The following is a 21,595-nucleotide window of genomic DNA, read 5'->3' as shown; positions in this document are numbered from 1 at the left end:
AGACAATGAAATACTCTGTTAGAATGATAAACGTGTTTCTACCCCTTAAGGTCCTTGTGTAATGAGATATTGTACGCCCTAGCCCCGCCCCAACCCCGCCCCTAGCCCCGGCCCCACCCCTAGCCCCGCCCCTAGCCCCGGCCCCACCCCTAGCCCCGCCCCATAGCCCCGCCCCAACCCCACCCCTAGCCCCGCCCCTAGCCCCGCTCCTAGCCCCGGCCCCACCCCTAGCCCCGCCCCTAGCCCCGCCCCAACCCCGCCCCAACCCCGCCCCTAGCCCCGGCCCCACCCCTAGCCCCGCCCCTAGCCCAATTGTCCTTTATATATTATTTATATATACTCTTGTGTTCCCCCATGTACTTTTAGCATTTACAAAACATGTCAATGCAAAAATAAATGTTTCATTGGAACTTGTTGATAGGTCTATTTTATAACCTACATTGAGGTATTCCTATAAAATGTACTTTATTTGGACTGTATAGTTCAATATTTTTGTGTCACAAACCACGTTTCCATCTACCTTTTTTATGCGAGTAAAGTCATACCATATTTTTTTTTAAATCATGACAGCTGTGATGGAAACAGGACGTTTCGGTACAATTGTATACATGTTGACAGATATCTTGTTCGTTCAACATGGTGGAATCGTTTTGTGTCGGTCAAATATATTATGTGAGAAATGGCGGTAGAAACGCCTTTTATGTTGAAATATTTGATATAATAACCATCATACTATATCACAGTAAAGTTGGAGTGACGCGATGACGTGTTGTCTCCCACTACATCATCTACGACTCGGGAAACGGTGCGGTTTATCAGGCTACAGGTGGAACGGGTTATATGATGAACTTCACAGGGTGGTGAAAGTGCCTGGTGATGAGCTTCATGCTCCTTTACAATACATATACTGGGTCTTATTCTGGTGTCATGATGATCAATGCTTGACTGCCGATTGACAAATACAAAATATTCTCGCTATTATCCATAATAATGTCATCGTGTAGACTAGCCTACCCGCACTGGTGGGGGAAAACGCATCGTTTTATAATCCAGAATGTTGAATATTCACATGAAAATCCATCGCCAATTGGATGAAAACAGTGCTATGGTAATGTAAATATACCGTTTATTAAACAGTTGTCTATATCACAGGGCTACAAAAGAGGGAGAAAGCAGATTGATATTGTCTTACTACCATGTCTATTACTTGATTGTAACATGAGGACTAGGTTTTAAGAATCCTCTAAATCCTCATCAATAAACGTTTATTTGCTGCGCTGTAATGCTACGTTGTCACCGTACACCGCTCTGCTGAGATGACAGGTCAGTTCGGCTCCTCTCTGAGTGCTCAGGTGTGTGTTGATGAGGACGTCTGAGTGGTCAGGTGTGTGTTGATGTGGAGGAGCGCGGCAGCACTGGGGAAATGTGGCCGTGCGGCTCAATAAAGATAGAGAGATATCGGATAGCATGGCCAGAAGAAGTTTCCAGTGGGCTGGACTATTCACTCCGGAGGGGCGGCAGTTTGCGAACTTTCAGGAAGGAAACTAGTAGCTCCCGAGCACAGCCCCACCTCCTGAGTAGTGGAATGGAATGCACCCGGAACTCACTTCCTCTTGAAGACCTGTGTTGAATTAAGAAAGTAGTTGCACCTGTTCCCATGAAACGTTCACGTTCGGAGAGATGGCAACTTGAGAAGCACAAGAATAACAGTAGCGACCGGAACAGCGTGTTGTAATGTCGTCCCAGGCTGAGGACGTGGCGGAACTTTTAGAAATAGACATATGTAACGGCGACATCTGTTCGGAGGGGGAGAGCGGAGTGTTTATCAACTCAGGTACAGGTGCGTCACTCTTAGACGGCTTCTCGGCGTTTCAGCAGTGGACCGGACCTAGTTCTCGGTCCTCTTCAGGCCACGACAACACAAAGAGACCGAGAGACAGCGCCAACGACACATCATCCCCGAGTCTGTATCCCCAGAACGGCCTGGGGTCTGGAGCCGGTGATCGTGTGACTCTTGGCGACCTCCAGGGTCAGGCTCTCCGAGCCCCCCGCTCCTCCATAGTGGACTGTCTGTTGGTGGAGCTCTATGACACCTACAGCAGCGCCCGGCTCAGTGTAGACAGCCCGGATAGCAGTACCGAGGCGTCCAGCTCTGAGCTGTTCTGCCGCAGTAATACTGGATCCAGCTTCCTCCAGGAACTGCAGGAGAAACACACCAGGAGACACCAGGTCAACTACCTGTCTCAGAAAGGTGAGTTATAATAAAACAGAAATATGTGATCTTTAATGTGATCTTATGGTTTAGAGTAACATTGGCCTGGAGTAGATTTCACAGCCTGTAACCACGTTTCCATCCACAGTTTCTATGCCAGTAATGTCATTTTACATTTTACATTTCAGTACAATTTTATAAAATGGTTACAGATCATGTGTTAATTTTACATGGGATCTTTTTGTGTCCTTAAAATGTATTATGTGAGAAATGGCCGTTGAAACGCAAATACTAATATAATATACAAATACTAATATACACAAATACTAATATATTTACACACATTTGGGAGTCACACGATGATGAGGTGTGCAGTCCTCCCACTACGACATGCCGTTTTTTAGATACAGATTAAATACATGCTGATCAACTTCACAGGGTGATGAAAGGACACGCTATGAGATTGATGCTGATTCACAATAAATAAAGTCTAGGGTACAGTGGGGGGGTCCAGCTCTAGGGTACCAGGGGGGGGTCCAGCTCTAGGGTACAGTGGGGGGAGTCCAGCTCTAGGGTACAGTGGGGGGAGTCCAGCTCTAGGGTACCAAGGGGGGGTCCAGCTCTAGGGTACCGTGGGGGGAGTCCAGCTCTAGGGTACCGTGGGGGGGGGGGGGGGTCCAGCTCTAGGGTACTGTGGGGGGGGGGGTCCAGCTCTAGGGTACTGTGGGGGGAGTCCAGCTCTAGGGTACCAGGGGGGGGGTCCAGCTCTAGGGTACCGTGGGGGGAGTCCAGCTCTAGGGTACTGTGGGGGGAGTCCAGCTCTAGGGTACCGTGGGGGGAGTCCAGCTCTAGGGTACCGTGGGGGGAGTCCAGCTCTAGGGTACCGTGGGGGGAGTCCAGCTCTAGGGTACCGTGGGGGGAGTCCAGCTCTAGGGTACAGTGGGGGGAGTCCAGCTCTAGGGTACCAGGGGGGGGGTCCAGCTCTAGGGTACCGTGGGGGGAGTCCAGCTCTAGGGTACTGTGGGGGGAGTCCAGCTCTAGGGTACCGTGGGGGGAGTCCAGCTCTAGGGTACCGTGGGGGGAGTCCAGCTCTAGGGTACAGTGGGGGGAGTCCAGCTCTAGGGTACAGTGGGGGGAGTCCAGCTCTAGGGTACAGTGGGGGGAGTCCAGCTCTAGGGTACAGTGGGGGGGAGTCCAGCTCTAGGGTACAGTGGGGGGGAGTCCAGCTCTAGGGTACAGTGGGGGGGAGTCCAGCTCTAGGGTACAGTGGGGGGGGGTCCAGCTCTAGGGTACAGTGGGGGGGGGGTCCAGCTCTAGGGTACAGTGGGGGGGGGGTCCAGCTCTAGGGTACAGTGGGGGGGAGTCCAGCTCTAGGGTACAGTGGGGGGGAGTCCAGCTCTAGGGTACAGTGGGGGGGAGTCCAGCTCTAGGGTACAGTGGGGGGGAGTCCAGCTCTAGGGTACAGTGGGGGGGAGTCCAGCTCTAGGGTACAGTGGGGGGGAGTCCAGCTCTAGGGTACAGTGGGGGGGAGTCCAGCTCTAGGGTACAGTGGGGGGGAGTCCAGCTCTAGGGTACAGTGGGGGGGGAGTCCAGCTCTAGGGTACAGTGGGGGGGAGTCCAGCTCTAGGGTACAGTGGGGGGGAGTCCAGCTCTAGGGTACAGTGGGGGGGAGTCCAGCTCTAGGGTACAGTGGGGGGGAGTCCAGCTCTAGGGTACAGTGGGGGGAGTCCAGCTCTAGGGTACAGTGGGGGGAAGTCAGCCAAGAATGTTTTCAGTCTCCAGTCAGCCAAGCTGCTCTATATATCTATATTGTGTTCCAGCACCAGAAGAGTTGAGCTGTATCATAGTGGAGGTACGCTACAGGACGGGTCTCCAGTCAGCCAAGCTGTTCTATATATCTATATTGTGTTCCAGCACCAGAAGAGTTGAGCTGTATCATAGTGGAGGTACGCTACAGGACAGGTCTCCAGTCAGCCAAGCTGCTCTATATATCTATATATCTATATTGTGTTCCAGCACCAGAAGAGTTGAGCTGTGTCATAGTGGAGGTACGCTACAGGACGGGTCTCCAGTCAGCCAAGCTGCTGCGCCAGCTGAAGAGGAGAGACCGCCTCACTCACAAGCTCCAGAAGAACTATGACATCATCACCGCCTGTCTGCAGGCCGTGTCCCAGAAAAGAAGTAAGGAGACGCGGTGGCACCCTGAGCCCTATGTAGTGTTGTCCTCCCTATTCCCTATGTAGTGTTGTCCTCCCTATTCCCTATGTAGTGTCGTGCTCCTATTCCCTATGTAGTGTCGTCCTCCCTATTCCCTATGTAGTGTCGTGCTCCTATTCCCTATGTAGTGTCGTGCTCCCTATTCCCTATGTAGTGTCGTGCTCCCTATTCCCTATGTAGTGTCGTGCTCCCTATTCCCTATGTAGTGTCGTGCTCCCTATTCCCTATGTAGTGTCGTGCTCCCTATTCCCTATGTAGTGTCGTGCTCCCTATTCCCTATGTAGTGTCGTGCTCCCTATTCCCTATGTAGTGTCGTGCTCCCTATTCCCTATGTAGTGTCGTGCTCCCTATTCCCTATGTAGTGTCGTGCTCCCTATTCCCTATGTAGTGTCGTGCTCCCTATTCCCTATGTAGTGTCGTGCTCCCTATTCCCTATGTAGTGTCGCGCTCCTATTGCACCCTATTCCCTATATTGCCCTGACCAAACGGTGTGTACAGGGCCTTCAGTGTTCACACCCCTCCACTTTTTCACATTTTATTGTTACAGCCTGAATTTTAAAAATTGATTAAATGTAGATATTTTTTTTTGTCGCTGCGTACCAATGTTCCCTCAATTTTTGGGGGGCACCGAGCACATTTTAGGTCTTGTGAGCGGAAACTTGAACATTGAGAATGTTGTGCAACTTCCGGTGCACGTTTACAGTTTGACAGTATCCAATAGGCTGTGCCCTTACAGTTTTAGACAGTATCCAATAGGCTGTGCCCTTACAGTTTTAGACAGTATCCAATAGGCTGTGCCCTTACAGTTTTAGACAGTAGCCAATAGGCTGTACCCTGACAGTTTAGACAGTAGCCAATAGGCTGTACCCTGACAGTTTAGACAGTAGCCAATAGGCTGTGCCCTTACAGTTTTAGACAGTAGACAGTAGCCAATAGGCTGTACCCTGACAGTTTTAGACAGTAGCCAATAGGCTGTACCCTTACAGTTTTAGACAGTAGCCAATAGGCTGTGCCCTTACAGTTTTAGACAGTAGCCAATAGGCTGTGCCCTTACAGTTTTAGACAGTAGCCAATAGGCTGTGCCCTTACAGTTTTAGACAGTAGCCAATAGGCTGTGCCCTTACAGTTTTAGACAGTAGCCAATAGGCTGTGCCCTTACAGTTTTAGACAGTAGCCAATAGGCTGTGCCCTTACAGTTTTAGACAGTAGCCAATAGGCTGTGCCCTTACAGTTTTAGACAGTAGCCAATAGGCTGTGCCCTTACAGTTTTAGACAGTAGCCAATAGGCTGTACCCTGACAGTTTTAGACAGTAGCCAATAGGCTGTGCCCTTACAGTTTTAGACAGTAGCCAATAGGCTGTGCCCTTACAGTTTTAGACAGTAGCCAATAGGCTGTGCCCTTACAGTTTTAGACAGTAGCCAATAGGCTGTGCCCTTACAGTTTTAGACAGTAGCCAATAGGCTGTGCCCTTACAGTTTTAGACAGTAGCCAATAGGCTGTGCCCTTACAGTTTTAGACAGTAGCCAATAGGCTGTGCCCTTACAGTTTTAGACAGTAGCCAATAGGCTGTGCCCTTACAGTTTTAGACAGTAGCCAATAGGCTGTGCCCTTACAGTTTTAGACAGTAGCCAATAGGCTGTGCCCTTACAGTTTTAGACAGTAGCCAATAGGCTGTGCCCTTACAGTTTTAGACAGTAGCCAATAGGCTGTGCCCTTACAGTTTTAGACAGTAGCCAATAGGCTGTGCCCTTACAGTTTTAGACAGTAGCCAATAGGCTGTGCCCTTACAGTTTTAGACAGTAGCCAATAGGCTGTGCCCTTACAGTTTTAGACAGTAGCCAATAGGCTGTGCCCTGACAGTTTTAGACAGTAGCCAATAGGCTGTGCCCTGACAGTTTTAGACAGTAGCCAATAGGCTGTACCCTGACAGTTTTAGACAGTAGCCAATAGGCTGTACCCTGACAGTTTTAGACAGTAGCCAATAGGCTGTACCCTGACAGTTTTAGACAGTAGCCAATAGGCTGTACCCTGACAGTTTTAGACAGTAGCCAATAGGCTGTACCCTGACAGTTTTAGACAGTAGCCAATAGGCTATTGTGGCTATTTGAGCATAATGTAGTCCTACCAACAAAACCAATGGCACAAATCCCATAACATTTTCACATGGCGATAGCTTTTGATTTCTATGGCCTACAGTTGCATGAGACTTTTAAAAACGTTTTTACATTTTGAAGGGCTTGACATTAATGATAGATTTTTTTTAAACTTGGTCTTTAACACCATGGGTCAGTGTATTGTGTTGTATGATGCAAGAAACCACGTTACAAAATAACATGTATTATTATTACCATGCAGAAAATTAGACGACATTGTAGGCTACACTTCTGCCTATTGGCTTATTTACATATTCAAGCCTGTCTCAAAATCTAACACTGCCCCTTTTAAGACATACGCGTTTTTCTTTGACAGGCTTCTCAGACTGCTTGAAATGTAGCCTACACGTTGTGTGCTTTAGGAAGCAGTAACTCCCCATTGCTGACCTATACTTATCTATAACTGGGCTAATAACTCGCTAACTAGCAAAGAATATCGACAATAGTGCACTGATCTGAATAGCGCATTCACTCGCGGGTGATGGAAATACCGCTGGAGGACAACCCCCACCAATACAATTCTACTCCGTTGCGCTCTGGCTCTGCCTACAACAACATCACAGATTCAGATCTAGCGAAGTTACATTTGTTTTGGTTTGTTGCATTGAAAAGGGCCTGATTTTTTTTATAATGTTGATTCGATCACAGAAAAAAATGTTGATCTGCAAACTAGTGGAGCTAATTTAGTGAATTTCAATCTCTTGCGTCTATGCGCGCAGCATGGCATTAAGGCGGGATTATGTTTTTCGAAATGTTTACAAATTACCTAATGAAAAGCTGAAATGTCTTGAGTAATAAGTATTCAACCCCTTTGTTATGGCCTAAATAAGTTCAGGAGTAAACATTTGCTGAACAAGTCACATAATAAATTGCATGGACAACAATAGTGTTTAACATGATTTTTGTAATGACTTCCTCATCTCTGCTTTCCGCCAGACACTGGGAGATACATTCACCTTTCAGCAGGACAATAACCTGAAACACAAGGCCAGATACACTGGAGTTGCTTACCATTTAGACATGGAATGTTCCTGAGGGGCCTAGTTACCGTTTTGACTAAATTCTGCTTTAAAATCTATTGCAAGACTTGAAAATGGCTGTCTAGCAATGATCAACAACCAACTTGAGTTTGAACATTACAAAAAGTGTGCGAATGTTGTTGTAGAAAGCTCTTAGAGATTTACCCATAATGACCCACAGCTGTAGACAGCTCTTAGAGATTTACCCATAATGACCCACAGCTGTAGACAGCTCTTAGATTTACCCATAATGACCCACAGCTGTAGACAGCTCCTAGATTTACCCATAATGACCCACAGCTGTAGACAGCTCTTAGATTTACCCATAATGACCCACAGCTGTAGAAAGCTCTTAGAGATTTACCCATAATGACCCACAGCTGTAGACAGCTCTTAGAGATTTACCCATAATGACCCACAGCTGTAGACAGCTCTTAGATTTACCCATAATGACCCACAGCTGTAGACAGCTCTTAGAGATTTACCCATAATGACCCACAGCTGTAGACAGCTCTTAGAGATTTACCCATAATGACCCACAGCTGTAGACAGCTCTTAGATTTACCCATAATGACCCACAGCTGTAGACAGCTCTTAGAGATTTACCCATAATGACCCACAGCTGTAGACAGCTCCTAGATTTACCCATAATGACCCACAGCTGTAGACAGCTCTTAGATTTACCCATAATGACCCACAGCTGTAGACAGCTCTTAGATTTACCCATAATGACCCACAGCTGTAGACAGCTCTTAGAGATTTACCCATAATGACCCACAGCTGTAGACAGCTCCTAGATTTACCCATAATGACCCACAGCTGTAGACAGCTCCTAGATTTACCCATAATGACCCACAGCTGTAGACAGCTCTTAGAGATTTACCCATAATGACCCACAGCTGTAGACAGCTCCTAGATTTACCCATAATGACCCACAGCTGTAGACAGCTCTTAGATTTACCCATAATGACCCACAGCTGTAGAAAGCTCTTAGATTTACCCATAATGACCCACAGCTGTAGAAAGCTCTTAGATTTACCCATAATGACCCACAGCTGTAGACAGCTCCTAGATTTACCCATAATGACTCACAGCTGTAGACAGCTCTTAGATTTACCCATAATGACCCACAGCTGTAGAAAGCTTAGAGATTTACCCATAATGACCCACAGCAGTAGACAGCTCTTAGAGATTTACCCATAATGACCCACAGCTGTAGACAGCTCCTAGATTTACCCATAATGACCCACAGCTGTAGACAGCTCCTAGATTTACCCATAATGACCCACAGCTGTAGACAGCTCTTAGATTTACCCATAATGACCCACAGCTGTAGAAAGCTCTTAGAGATTTACCCATAATGACCCACAGCTGTAGACAGCTCTTAGATTTACCCATAATGACCCACAGCTGTAGACAGCTCCTAGATTTACCCATAATGACCCACAGCTGTAGACAGCTCTTAGATTTACCCATAATGACCCACAGCTGTAGACAGCTCCTAGATTTACCCATAATGACCCACAGCTGTAGACAGCTCCTAGATTTACCCATAATGACCCACAGCTGTAGACAGCTCTTAGAGATTTACCCATAATGACCCACAGCTGTAGACAGCTCTTAGATTTACCCATAATGACCCACAGCTGTAGACAGCTCTTAGAGATTTACCCATAATGACCCACAGCTGTAGACAGCTCCTAGATTTACCCATAATGACCCACAGCTGTAGAAAGCTCCTAGATTTACCCATAATGACCCACAACTGTAGAAAGCTCTTAGAGATTTACCCATAATGACCCACAGCTGTAGAAAGCTCTTAGAGATTTACCCATAATGACCCACAGCTGTAGACAGCTCCTAGATTAACCCATAATGACCCACAGCTGTAGAAAGCTCTTAGAGATTTACCCATAATGACCCACAGCTGTAGACAGCTCTTAGATTTACCCATAATGACCCACAGCTGTAGACAGCTCTTAGATTTACCCATAATGACCCACAGCTGTAGAAAGCTCTTAGATTTACCCATAATGACCCACAATTGTAATTGCTGTCAAAGGTGATTTATGTATTGACTCATCAAATCAAATGTATTCATAAAGCCCTTCTTACATCAGCTGATATCTCAGTGCTGTACAGAAACCCAGCCTAAAACCCCAAACAGCAAGCAATGCAGGTGTAGAAGCACGGGTGTGATGGGTGTGAATACTTATGTATTGAGAGATTTTGTTTTCATTTTCAAAAAATGTGCTAACATTTCTAAAAACATGTTTTCACTTTGTCATTATGGGGTATTGTGTGTAAATGGGGGGGATTAATGCTGTAACATGACAAAATGTGGATTAAGTCCAGGGGTATGAATATGTTCTGCTGTCCCAGTCTGTTCTCTGCCCCCACCCACCCAGTTGACCATCCCCCTTCAGTTGGTGATGTCATTGTATTCAGGGTGGATGGATGTTTGCCCAACCCCCCCCCCCTTCAGTTGGTGATGTCATTGTATTCAGGGTGGATGGATGTTTGCCCCCCCCCCCCCCCCCTTCAGTTGGTGATGTCATTGTCTTCAGGGTGGATGGATGTTGACCCCCCCCCTTCAGTTGGTGATGTCATTGTCTTCAGGGTGGATGGATGTTTGCCCCCCCCCCCCCCTTCAGTTGGTGATGTCATTGTCTTCAGGGTGGATGGATGTTGACCCCCCCCCCCCCCCTTCAGTTGGTGATGTCATTGTCTTCAGGGTGGATGGATGTTGACCCCCCCCCCTTCAGTTGGTGATGTCATTGTCTTCAGGGTGGATGGATGTTGACCCCCCCCCTTCAGTTGGTGATGTCATTGTTTTCAGGGTGGATGTTGTGCAGCTCTACTCTTATTAACCAGGAAGTGTTATCTCTTATTAACCAGGAAGTGTTATGGGTGTTTCCCACAGAGAGCTGAGTGGCCCAGCATGTTCCACGTCTCAGTACCATATTATCACCTACCAACACCAGTCCACCATATCCTGCCCAGTGCCCACCCAGACGGTACCATATTATCACCTACCAACACCAGTCCACCATATCCTGCCCAGTGCCCACCCTGACGGTACCATATTATCACCTACCAACACCAGTCCACCACATCCTGCCCAGTGCCCACCCTGACGGTACCATATTATCACCTACCAACACCAGTCCACCACATCCTGCCCAGTGCCCACCCAGACGGTACCATATTATCACCTACCAACACCAGTCCACCAAATCCTGCCCAGTGCCCACCCTGACGGTACCATATTATCACCTACCAACACCAGTCCACCACATCCTGCCCAGTGCCCACCCAGACGGTACCATATTATCACCTACCAACACCAGTCCACCACATCCTGCCCAGTGCCCACCCAGACGGTACCATATTATCACCTACCAACACCAGTCCACCACATCCTGCCCAGTGCCCACCCTGACGGTGTTCTGTCTGATTGGATAGGTTGTTTTCACACACTACTTTCCAGCAGGGCTCCATGATCTACAGTAGATGTGGACCTGTAGCCGGGCAAGTGCAGGATCTGTACGTCTGGTTCCTTCATTCTCACAGCTCACTTTCCTTAATGTCCTTCTCTGTTTGATCAACATGCAGCATGGCACCTACCATGGAGGTAAAGTCTATAGTAACAGTGATCAGCACCTACCATGGAGGTAAAGTCTATATAGTAACAGTGATCAGCACCTACCATGGAGGTAAAGTCTATATAGTAACAGTGATCAGCACCTACCATGGAGGTAAAGTCTATATAGTAACAGTGATCAGCACCTACCATGGAGGTAAAGTCTATATAGTAACAGTGATCAGCACCTACCATGGAGGTAAAGTCTATATAGTAACAGTGATCAGCACCTACCATGGAGGTAAAGTCTATATAGTAACAGTGATCAGCACCTACCATGGAGGTAAAGTCTATATAGTAACAGTGATCAGCACCTACCATGGAGGTAAAGTCTATATAGTAACAGTGATCAGCACCTACCATGGAGGTAAAGTCTGTAGTAACAGTGATCAGCACCTACCATGGAGGTAAAGTCTGTAGTAACAGTGATCAGCACCTACCATGGAGGTAAAGTCTGTAGTAACAGTGATCAGCACCTACCATGGAGGTAAAGTCTGTAGTAACAGTGATCAGCACCTACCATGGAGGTAAAGTCTGTAGTAACAGTGATCAGCACCTACCATGGAGGTAAAGTCTGTAGTAACAGTGATCAGCACCTACCATGGAGGTAAAGTCTGTAGTAACAGTGATCAGCACCTACCATGGAGGTAAAGTCTATATAGTAACAGTGATCAGCACCTACCATGGAGGTAAAGTCTGTAGTAACAGTGATCAGCACCTACCATGGAGGTAAAGTCTATGTAGTAACAGTGATCAGCACCTACCATGGAGGTAAAGTCTATAGTAACAGTGATCAGCACCTACCATGGAGGTAAAGTCTGTAGTAACAGTGATCAGCACCTACCATGGAGGTAAAGTCTGTAGTAACAGTGATCAGCACCTACCATGGAGGTAAAGTCTGTAGTAACAGTGATCAGCACCTACCATGGAGGTAAAGTCTATATAGTAACAGTGATCAGCACCTACCATGGAGGTAAAGTCTATATAGTAACAGTGATCAGCACCTACCATGGAGGTAAAGTCTATATAGTAACAGTGATCAGCACCTACCATGGAGGTAAAGTCTATATAGTAACAGTGATCAGCACCTACCATGGAGGTAAAGTCTATATAGTAACAGTGATCAGCACCTACCATGGAGGTAAAGTCTATATAGTAACAGTGATCAGCACCTACCATGGAGGTAAAGTCTATATAGTAACAGTGATCAGCACCTACCATGGAGGTAAAGTCTGTAGTAACAGTGATCAGCACCTACCATGGAGGTAAAGTCTGCAGTAACAGTGATCAGCACCTACCATGGAGGTAAAGTCTGTAGTAACAGTGATCAGCACCTACCATGGAGGTAAAGTCTATATAGTAACAGTGATCAGCACCTACCATGGAGGTAAAGTCTATATAGTAACAGTGATCAGCACCTACCATGGAGGTAAAGTCTGTAGTAACAGTGATCAGCACCTACCATGGAGGTAAAGTCTATATAGTAACAGTGATCAGCACCTACCATGGAGGTAAAGTCTATATAGTAACAGTGATCAGCACCTACCATGGAGGTAAAGTCTGTAGTAACAGTGATCAGCACCTACCATGGAGGTAAAGTCTATGTAGTAACAGTGATCAGCATGACACCTACCATGGAGGTAAAGTCTATATAGTAACAGTGATCAGCATGGCACCTACCATGGAGGTAAAGTCTGTAGTAACAGTGATCAGCACCTACCATGGAGGTAAAGTCTATATAGTAACAGTGATCAGCACCTACCATGGAGGTAAAGTCTGTAGTAACAGTGATCAGCACCTACCATGGAGGTAAAGTCTATATAGTAACAGTGATCAGCACCTACCATGGAGGTAAAGTCTGTAGTAACAGTGATCAGCACCTACCATGGAGGTAAAGTCTATATAGTAACAGTGATCAGCACCTACCATGGAGGTAAAGTCTATATAGTAACAGTGATCAGCACCTACCATGGAGGTAAAGTCTATATAGTAACAGTGATCAGCACCTACCATGGAGGTAAAGTCTGTAGTAACAGTGATCAGCACCTACCATGGAGGTAAAGTCTGTAGTAACAGTGATCAGCACCTACCATGGAGGTAAAGTCTGTAGTAACAGTGATCAGCACCTACCATGGAGGTAAAGTCTGTAGTAACAGTGATCAGCACCTACCATGGAGGTAAAGTCTGTAGTAACAGTGATCAGCACCTACCATGGAGGTAAAGTCTGTAGTAACAGTGATCAGCACCTACCATGGAGGTAAAGTCTGTAGTAACAGTGATCAGCACCTACCATGGAGGTAAAGTCTGTAGTAACAGTGATCAGCACCTACCATGGAGGTAAAGTCTGTAGTAACAGTGATCAGCACCTACCATGGAGGTAAAGTCTGTAGTAACAGTGATCAGCACCTACCATGGAGGTAAAGTCTGCAGTAACAGTGATCAGCACCTACCATGGAGGTAAAGTCTATATAGTAACAGTGATCAGCACCTACCATGGAGGTAAAGTCTGCAGTAACAGTGATCAGCACCTACCATGGAGGTAAAGTCTATATAGTAACAGTGATCAGCATGGCACCTACCATGGAGGTAAAGTCTATATAGTAACAGTGATCAGCACCTACCATGGAGGTAAAGTCTATATAGTAACAGTGATCAGCACCTACCATGGAGGTAAAGTCTATATAGTAACAGTGATCAGCACCTACCATGGAGGTAAAGTCTATATAGTAACAGTGATCAGCACCTACCATGGAGGTAAAGTCTATATAGTAACAGTGATCAGCACCTACCATGGAGGTAAAGTCTATATAGTAACAGTGATCAGCACCTACCATGGAGGTAAAGTCTGTAGTAACAGTGATCAGCACCTACCATGGAGGTAAAGTCTGTAGTAACAGTGATCAGCACCTACCATGGAGGTAAAGTCTGTAGTAACAGTGTATACTATAGTTCCAGTGTGACCTGTCCTCTCACAGGACCAGTAGCATGTTACAGTATCTCTACCTGAAGTCATCTGGCTGAGACTCATACATGCCTTGTTATCTAGTGATTTAGCAGCGATGACTGTCTTTCCATTCACAATGGCTCTCTTTTTGGGGCTGTTGCCCTGCTGATCTTCCCCTCTCCACCCCTCCCTTCACATTACTTCATCACGGCTTTCTTCTCCTCCCACCATCATACCGCATCCACATCCTGTGACGCTGGGTAGGGGTGTATACCGGGGCAGCAGCTCCTGAGACCGCTGCAGAGTCGCATCTCCTCCGTATGGTTAGAGGGAGAACTGATATCTGATCATCGATTAAGACAGATCTATATATTTTAGCAACACTTTAATCCGTGTTTTTAAAGGCATAATTGCGCGAGATTTCCTCCTGGATGGAATAGACGTCAAGGCCATTTTCCTGTGGGCGCGAGACTGTTGACAGTTCTTGGGCTGGACCGGAGACGGAAAGATCAATGTGATTGATCAATCTCCCTCCTCCCTGGAAGACATCGGGCTGTTGTGGAGCAGCTAGGCGACGGGATTCGCGTGGGACGGAGGGAATAACGGACATTTACATTGAAGCAGCGCACAAAGGGAAAAACATTAATGTAGTCTACCGACAATAACTTTTAGGCTACACGGTGCGTGTGTCGGTTTGATTGGGAAATGAAGCAGGCCCGGTTTAACGCGGGGAGGAGGGCTCGGTCTGGGCCGTGTGTGTTGCGGCAGGGTTCGAGTGGTGTCGGTAACATCATCAGTAACGTCCTAAAGAAAAGGAACGGAATCTCACGGAGAGCGCCCCGTCTGCTCTGCACGCTCGAGCCAGGTGACCGACCGGAGCCCGTTCAGCTCCAGCCTGATTGATACTCTGTCCGTTTTTGTCTCAGGGGAGGGTGCGCTGTGGTCTGTCTGTACAGAATAACATGTCACTGCTAGTTGTGGTGGCGTCATGGGGGCTGTTCATTCATTGTGGTTCTGAAATCACGGCGATACTTTGAATCATGTGATTCCTCGTCAACTCGGTGTTGGGACCGATAGGCTGATAGAACTAAAGCCCCGTAGTTGAATTCCTTCATTCATGTCGTCTTGTATTGGATGCTGCTGTCAGGTGTAGCCTAGCTACATGTAGCCTAGCCCATAGGTCTAGTCATATCTGTCTCTAGCTAGCCCGTCTGGTGATGTAGCCTAGCCCATAGGTGTAGTCATATCTGTCTCTAGCTAGCCCGTCTTGTGATGTAGCCTAGCCCATAGGTGTAGTCATATCTGTCTCTAGCTAGCCCGTCTTGTGATGTAGCCTAGCCCATAGGTGTAGTCATATCTGTCTCTAGCTAGCCCGTCTGGTGATGTAGCCTAGCCCATAGGTGTAGTCATATCTGTCTCTAGCTAGCCCGTCTTGTGATGTAGCCTAGCCCATAGGTGTAGTCATATCTGTCTCTAGCTAGCCCGTCTTGTGATGTAGCCTAGCCCATAGGTGTAGTCATATCTGTCTCTAGCTAGCCCGTCTGGTGATGTAGCCTAGCCCATAGGTCTAGTCATATATCTCTAGCTAGCCCGTCTTGTGATGTAGCCTAGCCCATAGGTCTAGTCATATATCTCTAGCTAGCCCGTCTGGTGATGTAGCCTAGCCCATAGGTCTAGTCATATATCTCTAGCTAGCCCGTCTGGTGATGTAGCCTAGCCCATAGGTCTAGTCATATATCTCTAGCTAGCCCGTCTGGTGATGTAGCCTAGCCCATAGGTCTAGTCATATATCTCTAGCTAGCCCGTCTGGTGATGTAGCCTAGCCCATAGGTCTAGTCATATATCTCTAGCTAGCCCGTCTGGTGATGTAGCCTAGCCCATAGGTCTAGTCATATATCTCTAGCTAGCCCGTCTGGTGATGTAGCCTAGCCCATAGGTCTAGTCATATATCTCTAGCTAGCCCGTCTGGTGATGTAGCCTAGCCCATAGGTCTAGTCATATATCTCTAGCTAGCCCGTCTGGTGATGTAGCCTAGCCCATAGGTCTAGTCATATATCTCTAGCTAGCCCGTCTGGTGATGTAGCCTAGCCTATGACGGTCTGGTCTCAGCTGTCAGCGTCCTGTAGGCTACGGTTCTCTACGACGGGAGGGGGGTGTCATGGTAACACGTCGCTGTAATGTAAACAGTGTCGGAGCGACTCTGGTGGCCAGCAGCTAGCCAGCTATAGAAGACCTGACCAGATCTCAACATGGCGGAGACAGACAGCGCTCAGAGAGACCCAGGTTGGAGCTATACTCTAAACCGTATAGAAGTTTAGTTAGGTGGGGAGAGTTAGAGAGGCCGGTGTGAGCTGTAGCATGAAGCCGAGCAGAGCAGGGCAAATGGCGGCTGTGTGGTCGCTGGCTGGCCGCCAGACAGGTTAGGGCTGGAGGAACGGGTTCAGTCTGAATCATTCTCTTTCCCGTTTGTTTCATTTAAGGCTCCTCTGATCTGGGTTATAGTTTCGTTACTTCCGTTGTGTGAGTGTCAGCGCGTAAGGTAGTGTCGTTAGGACCTGTTGTAGTGTAATTCGAGAGCGAACCCGGAAGGATTCAGCACCACAGTAGCGGACAGCAACATCTAATAATAAAACACAACCTGAGGCGTATTCGTTATGGAAACGTTTACCGTTTAAGAACCAAACGGAAGCAAGCAGAGAAAAACGATAGTTTTTATTGGGCAAATTCGGGTAGATGCCACCCTGTTTTAGTTCCGTTTGCTCCCGTTTTAAGAAAGGTTTTTCAACAGAATTGGCATAATGAATAGCCCCAGAGAGCCTAGCACCTCACAGCTGTTCGGGTGGAGCTGAACATAGATCAAGAGTAAATAATTGGAAGAACGCAAAGTCATTGTCACTAATATATTTCCATCTCGCCATGTTTCAGTACTATGATAAATGTGATTTGTTTATCCCAGGTGCACACGGATAGCAGTGACGTCATTAGTATTGGACAAGCTTATTTTCCTCCCTGCATGTCACTGTACTTGAACTTAGACTGATGATATTATGTACCTGATTAGCCAGTAAGCCTTGTTAGAGAGCTTTCCATGTGTGTGTTGAGTGGTGACTGACAGTTCTGCTACAGTGGAGTCTTTGAGTCTGTACATTGTTCTCTGTAGGAGTGGACACCAGGTTAAAGTTCACCATCGAACCTTCTCTGGGCAAGAACGGCTTCCAACAGGTCAGTATGGTCGTGTCCCATCACATCTTTAGCCCAGTTTCAGGTGTCTGTGTGTGTGTATCATATTTATGTGATGTCGGTCTGTGTGAATCTGATCTGTGTGAATCTGATCTGTGTGAATCTGATCTGTGTGAATCTGATCTGTGTGTGTTCTCTCTCTCCCCAGTGGTATGATGCTCTGAAGGCTGTGGTCAGACTTCCTACAGGCATCCCTAAAGAGTGGAGGAAGAGGGTACGTCATAGTAGTGCCACTGATGTAACAGATGTGATGGTACTTCCCATCTCTCTAGCAGTGTTTATTCTGACTGTCCAGCCAGCGGTCCCAGTTGATTGGTGTCCTCTGTGAGGACTCTTTACTGTGTGTCTCCTCTGTGAGGACTCTTTACTGTGTGTCTCCTCTGTGAGGACTCTTTACTGTGTGTCTCCTCTGTGAGGACTCTTTACTGTGTGTCTCCTCTGTGAGGACTCTTTACTGTGTGTCTCCTCTGTGAGGACTCTTTACTGTGTCTCTCCTCTGTGAGGACTCTTTACTGTGTGTCTCTCCTCTGTGAGGACTCTTTACTGTGTGTCTCCTCTGTGAGGACTCTTTACTGTGTGTCTCCTCTGTGAGGACTCTTTACTGTGTGTCTCCTCTGTGAGGACTCTTTACTGTGTGTCTCCTCTGTGAGGACTCTTTACTGTGTGTCTCCTCTGTGAGGACTCTTTACTGTGTCTCTCCTCTGTGAGGACTCTTTACTGTGCGTCTCCTCTGTGAGGACTAGTGTGTACAGTATAACTGTGTATATATGAATACTCTGTGTGTCTCCTCTGTGAGGACTAGTGTGTACAGTATATATGAATACTCTGTGTGTTATCCAGGTATGGCTGACTCTGGCTGATCAGTACCTCCACAGTATCTCTATCGACTGGGACAAAACTCTTCGCTTCGCTTTCAACGAACGCAGTAACCCTGACGATGACTCACTGGGCATCCAGATTGTTAAGGTAACACCCAGACTGGTGTGTGTGTGTGTGTGTGTGTGTGTGTGTGTGTGTGTGTGTGTAGCAGGATATTTGTTCATGGAAAACAACAGCTGTTCCCTCCTTCCCTTGTCCGGAGTGAACCATGAATTAGCAGGACAAGGTCCATACCTCCTCTCTCTGTCTCTGTCTCTGTCTCTGTCTTTCTGTCTGTCTCTGTCTTTCTGTCTGTCTCTGTCTTTCTGCCTGTCTCTGCCTGCCTGTCTCTGCCTGCCTGTCTCTGCCTGCCTGTCTCTGCCTGTCTGTCTCTGCCTGTCTGTCTGTCTCTGCCTGTCTGTCTCTGCCTGTCTGTCTCTGCCTGTCTGTCTCTGCCTGTCTGTCTCTGCCTGTCTGTCTCTGCCTGTCTGTCTCTGCCTGTCTGTCTCTGCCTGTCTGTCTCTGCCTGTCTGTCTCTGCCTGTCTCCTCTGTCTCTGTCTGTCTCTCTCTCTCTCTCTGTCTCCTCTGTCTCTCTGTCTCCTCTGTCTCCTCTGTCTCCTCTGTCTCCTCTGTCTCCTCTGTCTCCTCTGTCTCCTCTGTCTCTCTCTCTCTCTGTCTCTCTCTGTCTCTGTCTCTGTCTCTGTCTCTGTCTCTGTCTCTGTCTCTGTCTCGGTCTCGGTCTCTGTGTGTAAAACTGTTGTGTTATATCATTAAATGCAGTCTCCTGGTATGGATGAATAAAGTCTTGTTGTTCATTAGGACCTACACAGGACAGGATGTAGTTCATACTCCGGCCAGGAGGGGGAGCAGGACCGGGTGGTGCTGAAGAGGGTACTCCTGGCGTACGCTCGCTGGAATAAGGCTGTAGGATACTGTCAGGGCTTCAACGTACTGGCAGCTCTCATACTGGATGTTACAGAGGGCAACGAGAGCCACGCACTCAAGGTACACTCCAACACTGCTCTGAAAGGAGTTGATTTATTACACTGCTCTGAAAGGAGTTGGTTTATTACACTGCTCTGAAAGGAGTTGGTTTATTACACTGCTCTGAAAGGAGTTGATTTATTACACTGCTCTGAAAGGAGTTGATTTATAACACTGCTCTGAAAGGAGTTGATTTATTACACTGCTCTGAAAGGAGTTGGTTTATTACACTGCTCTGAAAGGAGTTGATTTATTACACTGCTCTGAAAGGAGTTGATTTATAACACTGCTCTGAAAGGGGTTGATTTATTACACTGCTCTGAAAGGAGTTGATTTATTACACTGCTCTGAAAGGAGTTGGTTTATTACACTGCTCTGAAAGGAGTTGATTTATTACACTGCTCTGAAAGGAGTTGATTTATTACACTCCAACACTGCTCTGAAAGGAGTTGATTTATAACACTGCTCTGAAAGGAGTTGATTTATTACACTGCTCTGAAAGGAGTTGATTTATTACACTGCTCTGAAAGGAGTTGATTTATTACACTGCTCTGAAAGGGGTTGATTTATTACACTGCTCTGAAAGGAGTTGATTTATTACACTGCTCTGAAAGGGGTTGGTTTATTACACTGCTCTGAAAGGAGTTGATTTATTACACTGCTCTGAAAGGGGTTGATTTATAACACTCCAACACTGCTCTGAAAGGAGTTGATTTATTACACTGCTCTGAAAGGAGTTGATTTATTACACTGCTCTGAAAGGAGTTGATTTATTACACTGCTCTGAAAGGAGTTGATTTATTACACTGCTCTGAAAGGAGTTGGTTTATTACACTGCTCTGAAAGGAGTTGATTTATTACACTGCTCTGAAAGGGGTTGATTTATAACACTGCTCTGAAAGGAGTTGATTTATTACACTGCTCTGAAAGGAGTTGATTTATTACACTGCTCTGAAAGGGGTTGATTTATTATACTGCTCTGAAAGGGGTTGATTTATTATACTCCAACACTGCTCTGAAAGGAGTTGATTTATTACACTCCAACACTGCTCTGAAAGGAGTTGATTTATTACACTGCTCTGAAAGGAGTTGATTTATTACACTCAAACACTGCTCTGAAAGGAGTTGATTTATTACACTGCTCTGAAAGGAGTTGATTTATTACACTCCAACACTGCTCTGAAAGGAGTTGATTTATTACACTCCAACACTGCTCTGAAAGGAGTTGATTTATTACACTGCTCTGAAAGGAGTTGATTTATTACACTGCTCTGAAAGGGGTTGATTTATTACACTCCAACACTGCTCTGAAAGGAGTTGATTTATTACACTGCTCTGAAAGGAGTTGATTTATTACACTGCTCTGAAAGGGGTTGATTTATTACACTCCAACACTGCTCTGAAAGGAGTTGATTTATTACACTGCTCTGAAAGGAGTTGATTTATTACACTGCTCTGAAAGGGGTTGATTTATTACACTCCAACACTGCTCTGAAAGGAGTTGATTTATTACACTGCTCTGAAAGGAGTTGATTTATTACACTGCTCTGAAAGGAGTTGATTTATTACACTGCTCTGAAAGGGGTTGATTTATTACACTCCAACACTGCTCTGAAAGGAGTTGATTTATTACACTGCTCTGAAAGGGGTTGATTTATTACACTGCTCTGAAAGGAGTTGATTATCTGTTGTACTCGTTCTAACCGATCCTCCGTCTCCTCTAGGTGATGATCTACCTGATAGACAAGGTGCTACCAGAGAGTTATTTTGCCAACAACCTGCGTTCCCTGTCTGTGGACATGGCTGTGTTTAGAGATCTCCTGAGGATGAAGCTGCCCCATCTCTCACAGCACCTACACCTCCTGCAGAAGACTGCTGATAGAGAGGCTGGAGGTCTGTCCTACGGACCGCTACCACTCCCCTGACTAACGCTGTCTCTGTCCTACGGACCGCTACCACTCCCCTGACTAACGCTGTCTCTGTCATACGGACCACTACGACTCCCCTGACTAACGCTGTCTCTGTCATACGGACCACTACCACTCCCCTGACTAACGCTGTCTCTGTCATACGGACCGCTACCACTCCCCTGACTAACGCTGTCTCTGTCATACGGACCGCTACGACTCCCCTGACTAACGCTGTCTCTGTCATACGGACCGCTACGACTCCCCTGACTAACGCTGTCTCTGTCATACGACCGCTACAAACTCCCCTGACTAACGCTGTCTCTGTCATACGGACCGCTACCACTCCCCTGACTAACGCTGTCTCTGTCATACGGACCACTACCACTCCCCTGACTAACGCTGTCTCTGTCATA

At 46.8% G+C, this 21,595-nt stretch overlaps 1 protein-coding gene across 1 annotated transcript; it reads left to right on the top strand.

Annotated features, from left to right (window-relative positions):
* Positions 1-1,586: 1,586 nt before the first annotated feature.
* LOC120039822 (TBC1 domain family member 30-like) lies at positions 1,587-21,165 on the top strand (the record flags this gene model as incomplete). Its single annotated transcript, XM_038985193.1, has 7 exons — positions 1,587-2,251; positions 4,229-4,393; positions 17,350-17,411; positions 17,578-17,643; positions 18,270-18,395; positions 19,108-19,293; positions 20,997-21,165. Coding segments are annotated over exons 1-7 (1,291 nt in total), but the record flags the coding sequence as incomplete, so codon positions are not given.
* Between the last annotated feature and the right edge of the window lie 430 nt (positions 21,166-21,595).

This window comes from Salvelinus namaycush, unplaced genomic scaffold (assembly GCF_016432855.1).
Source record: "Salvelinus namaycush isolate Seneca unplaced genomic scaffold, SaNama_1.0 Scaffold3024, whole genome shotgun sequence".
In the NCBI taxonomy this organism is placed as follows: Eukaryota; Metazoa; Chordata; class Actinopteri; order Salmoniformes; family Salmonidae; genus Salvelinus; species Salvelinus namaycush.
Note: the sequence above shows the minus strand (reverse complement) of the source record. Positions and strands in the feature narration are given on the sequence as shown.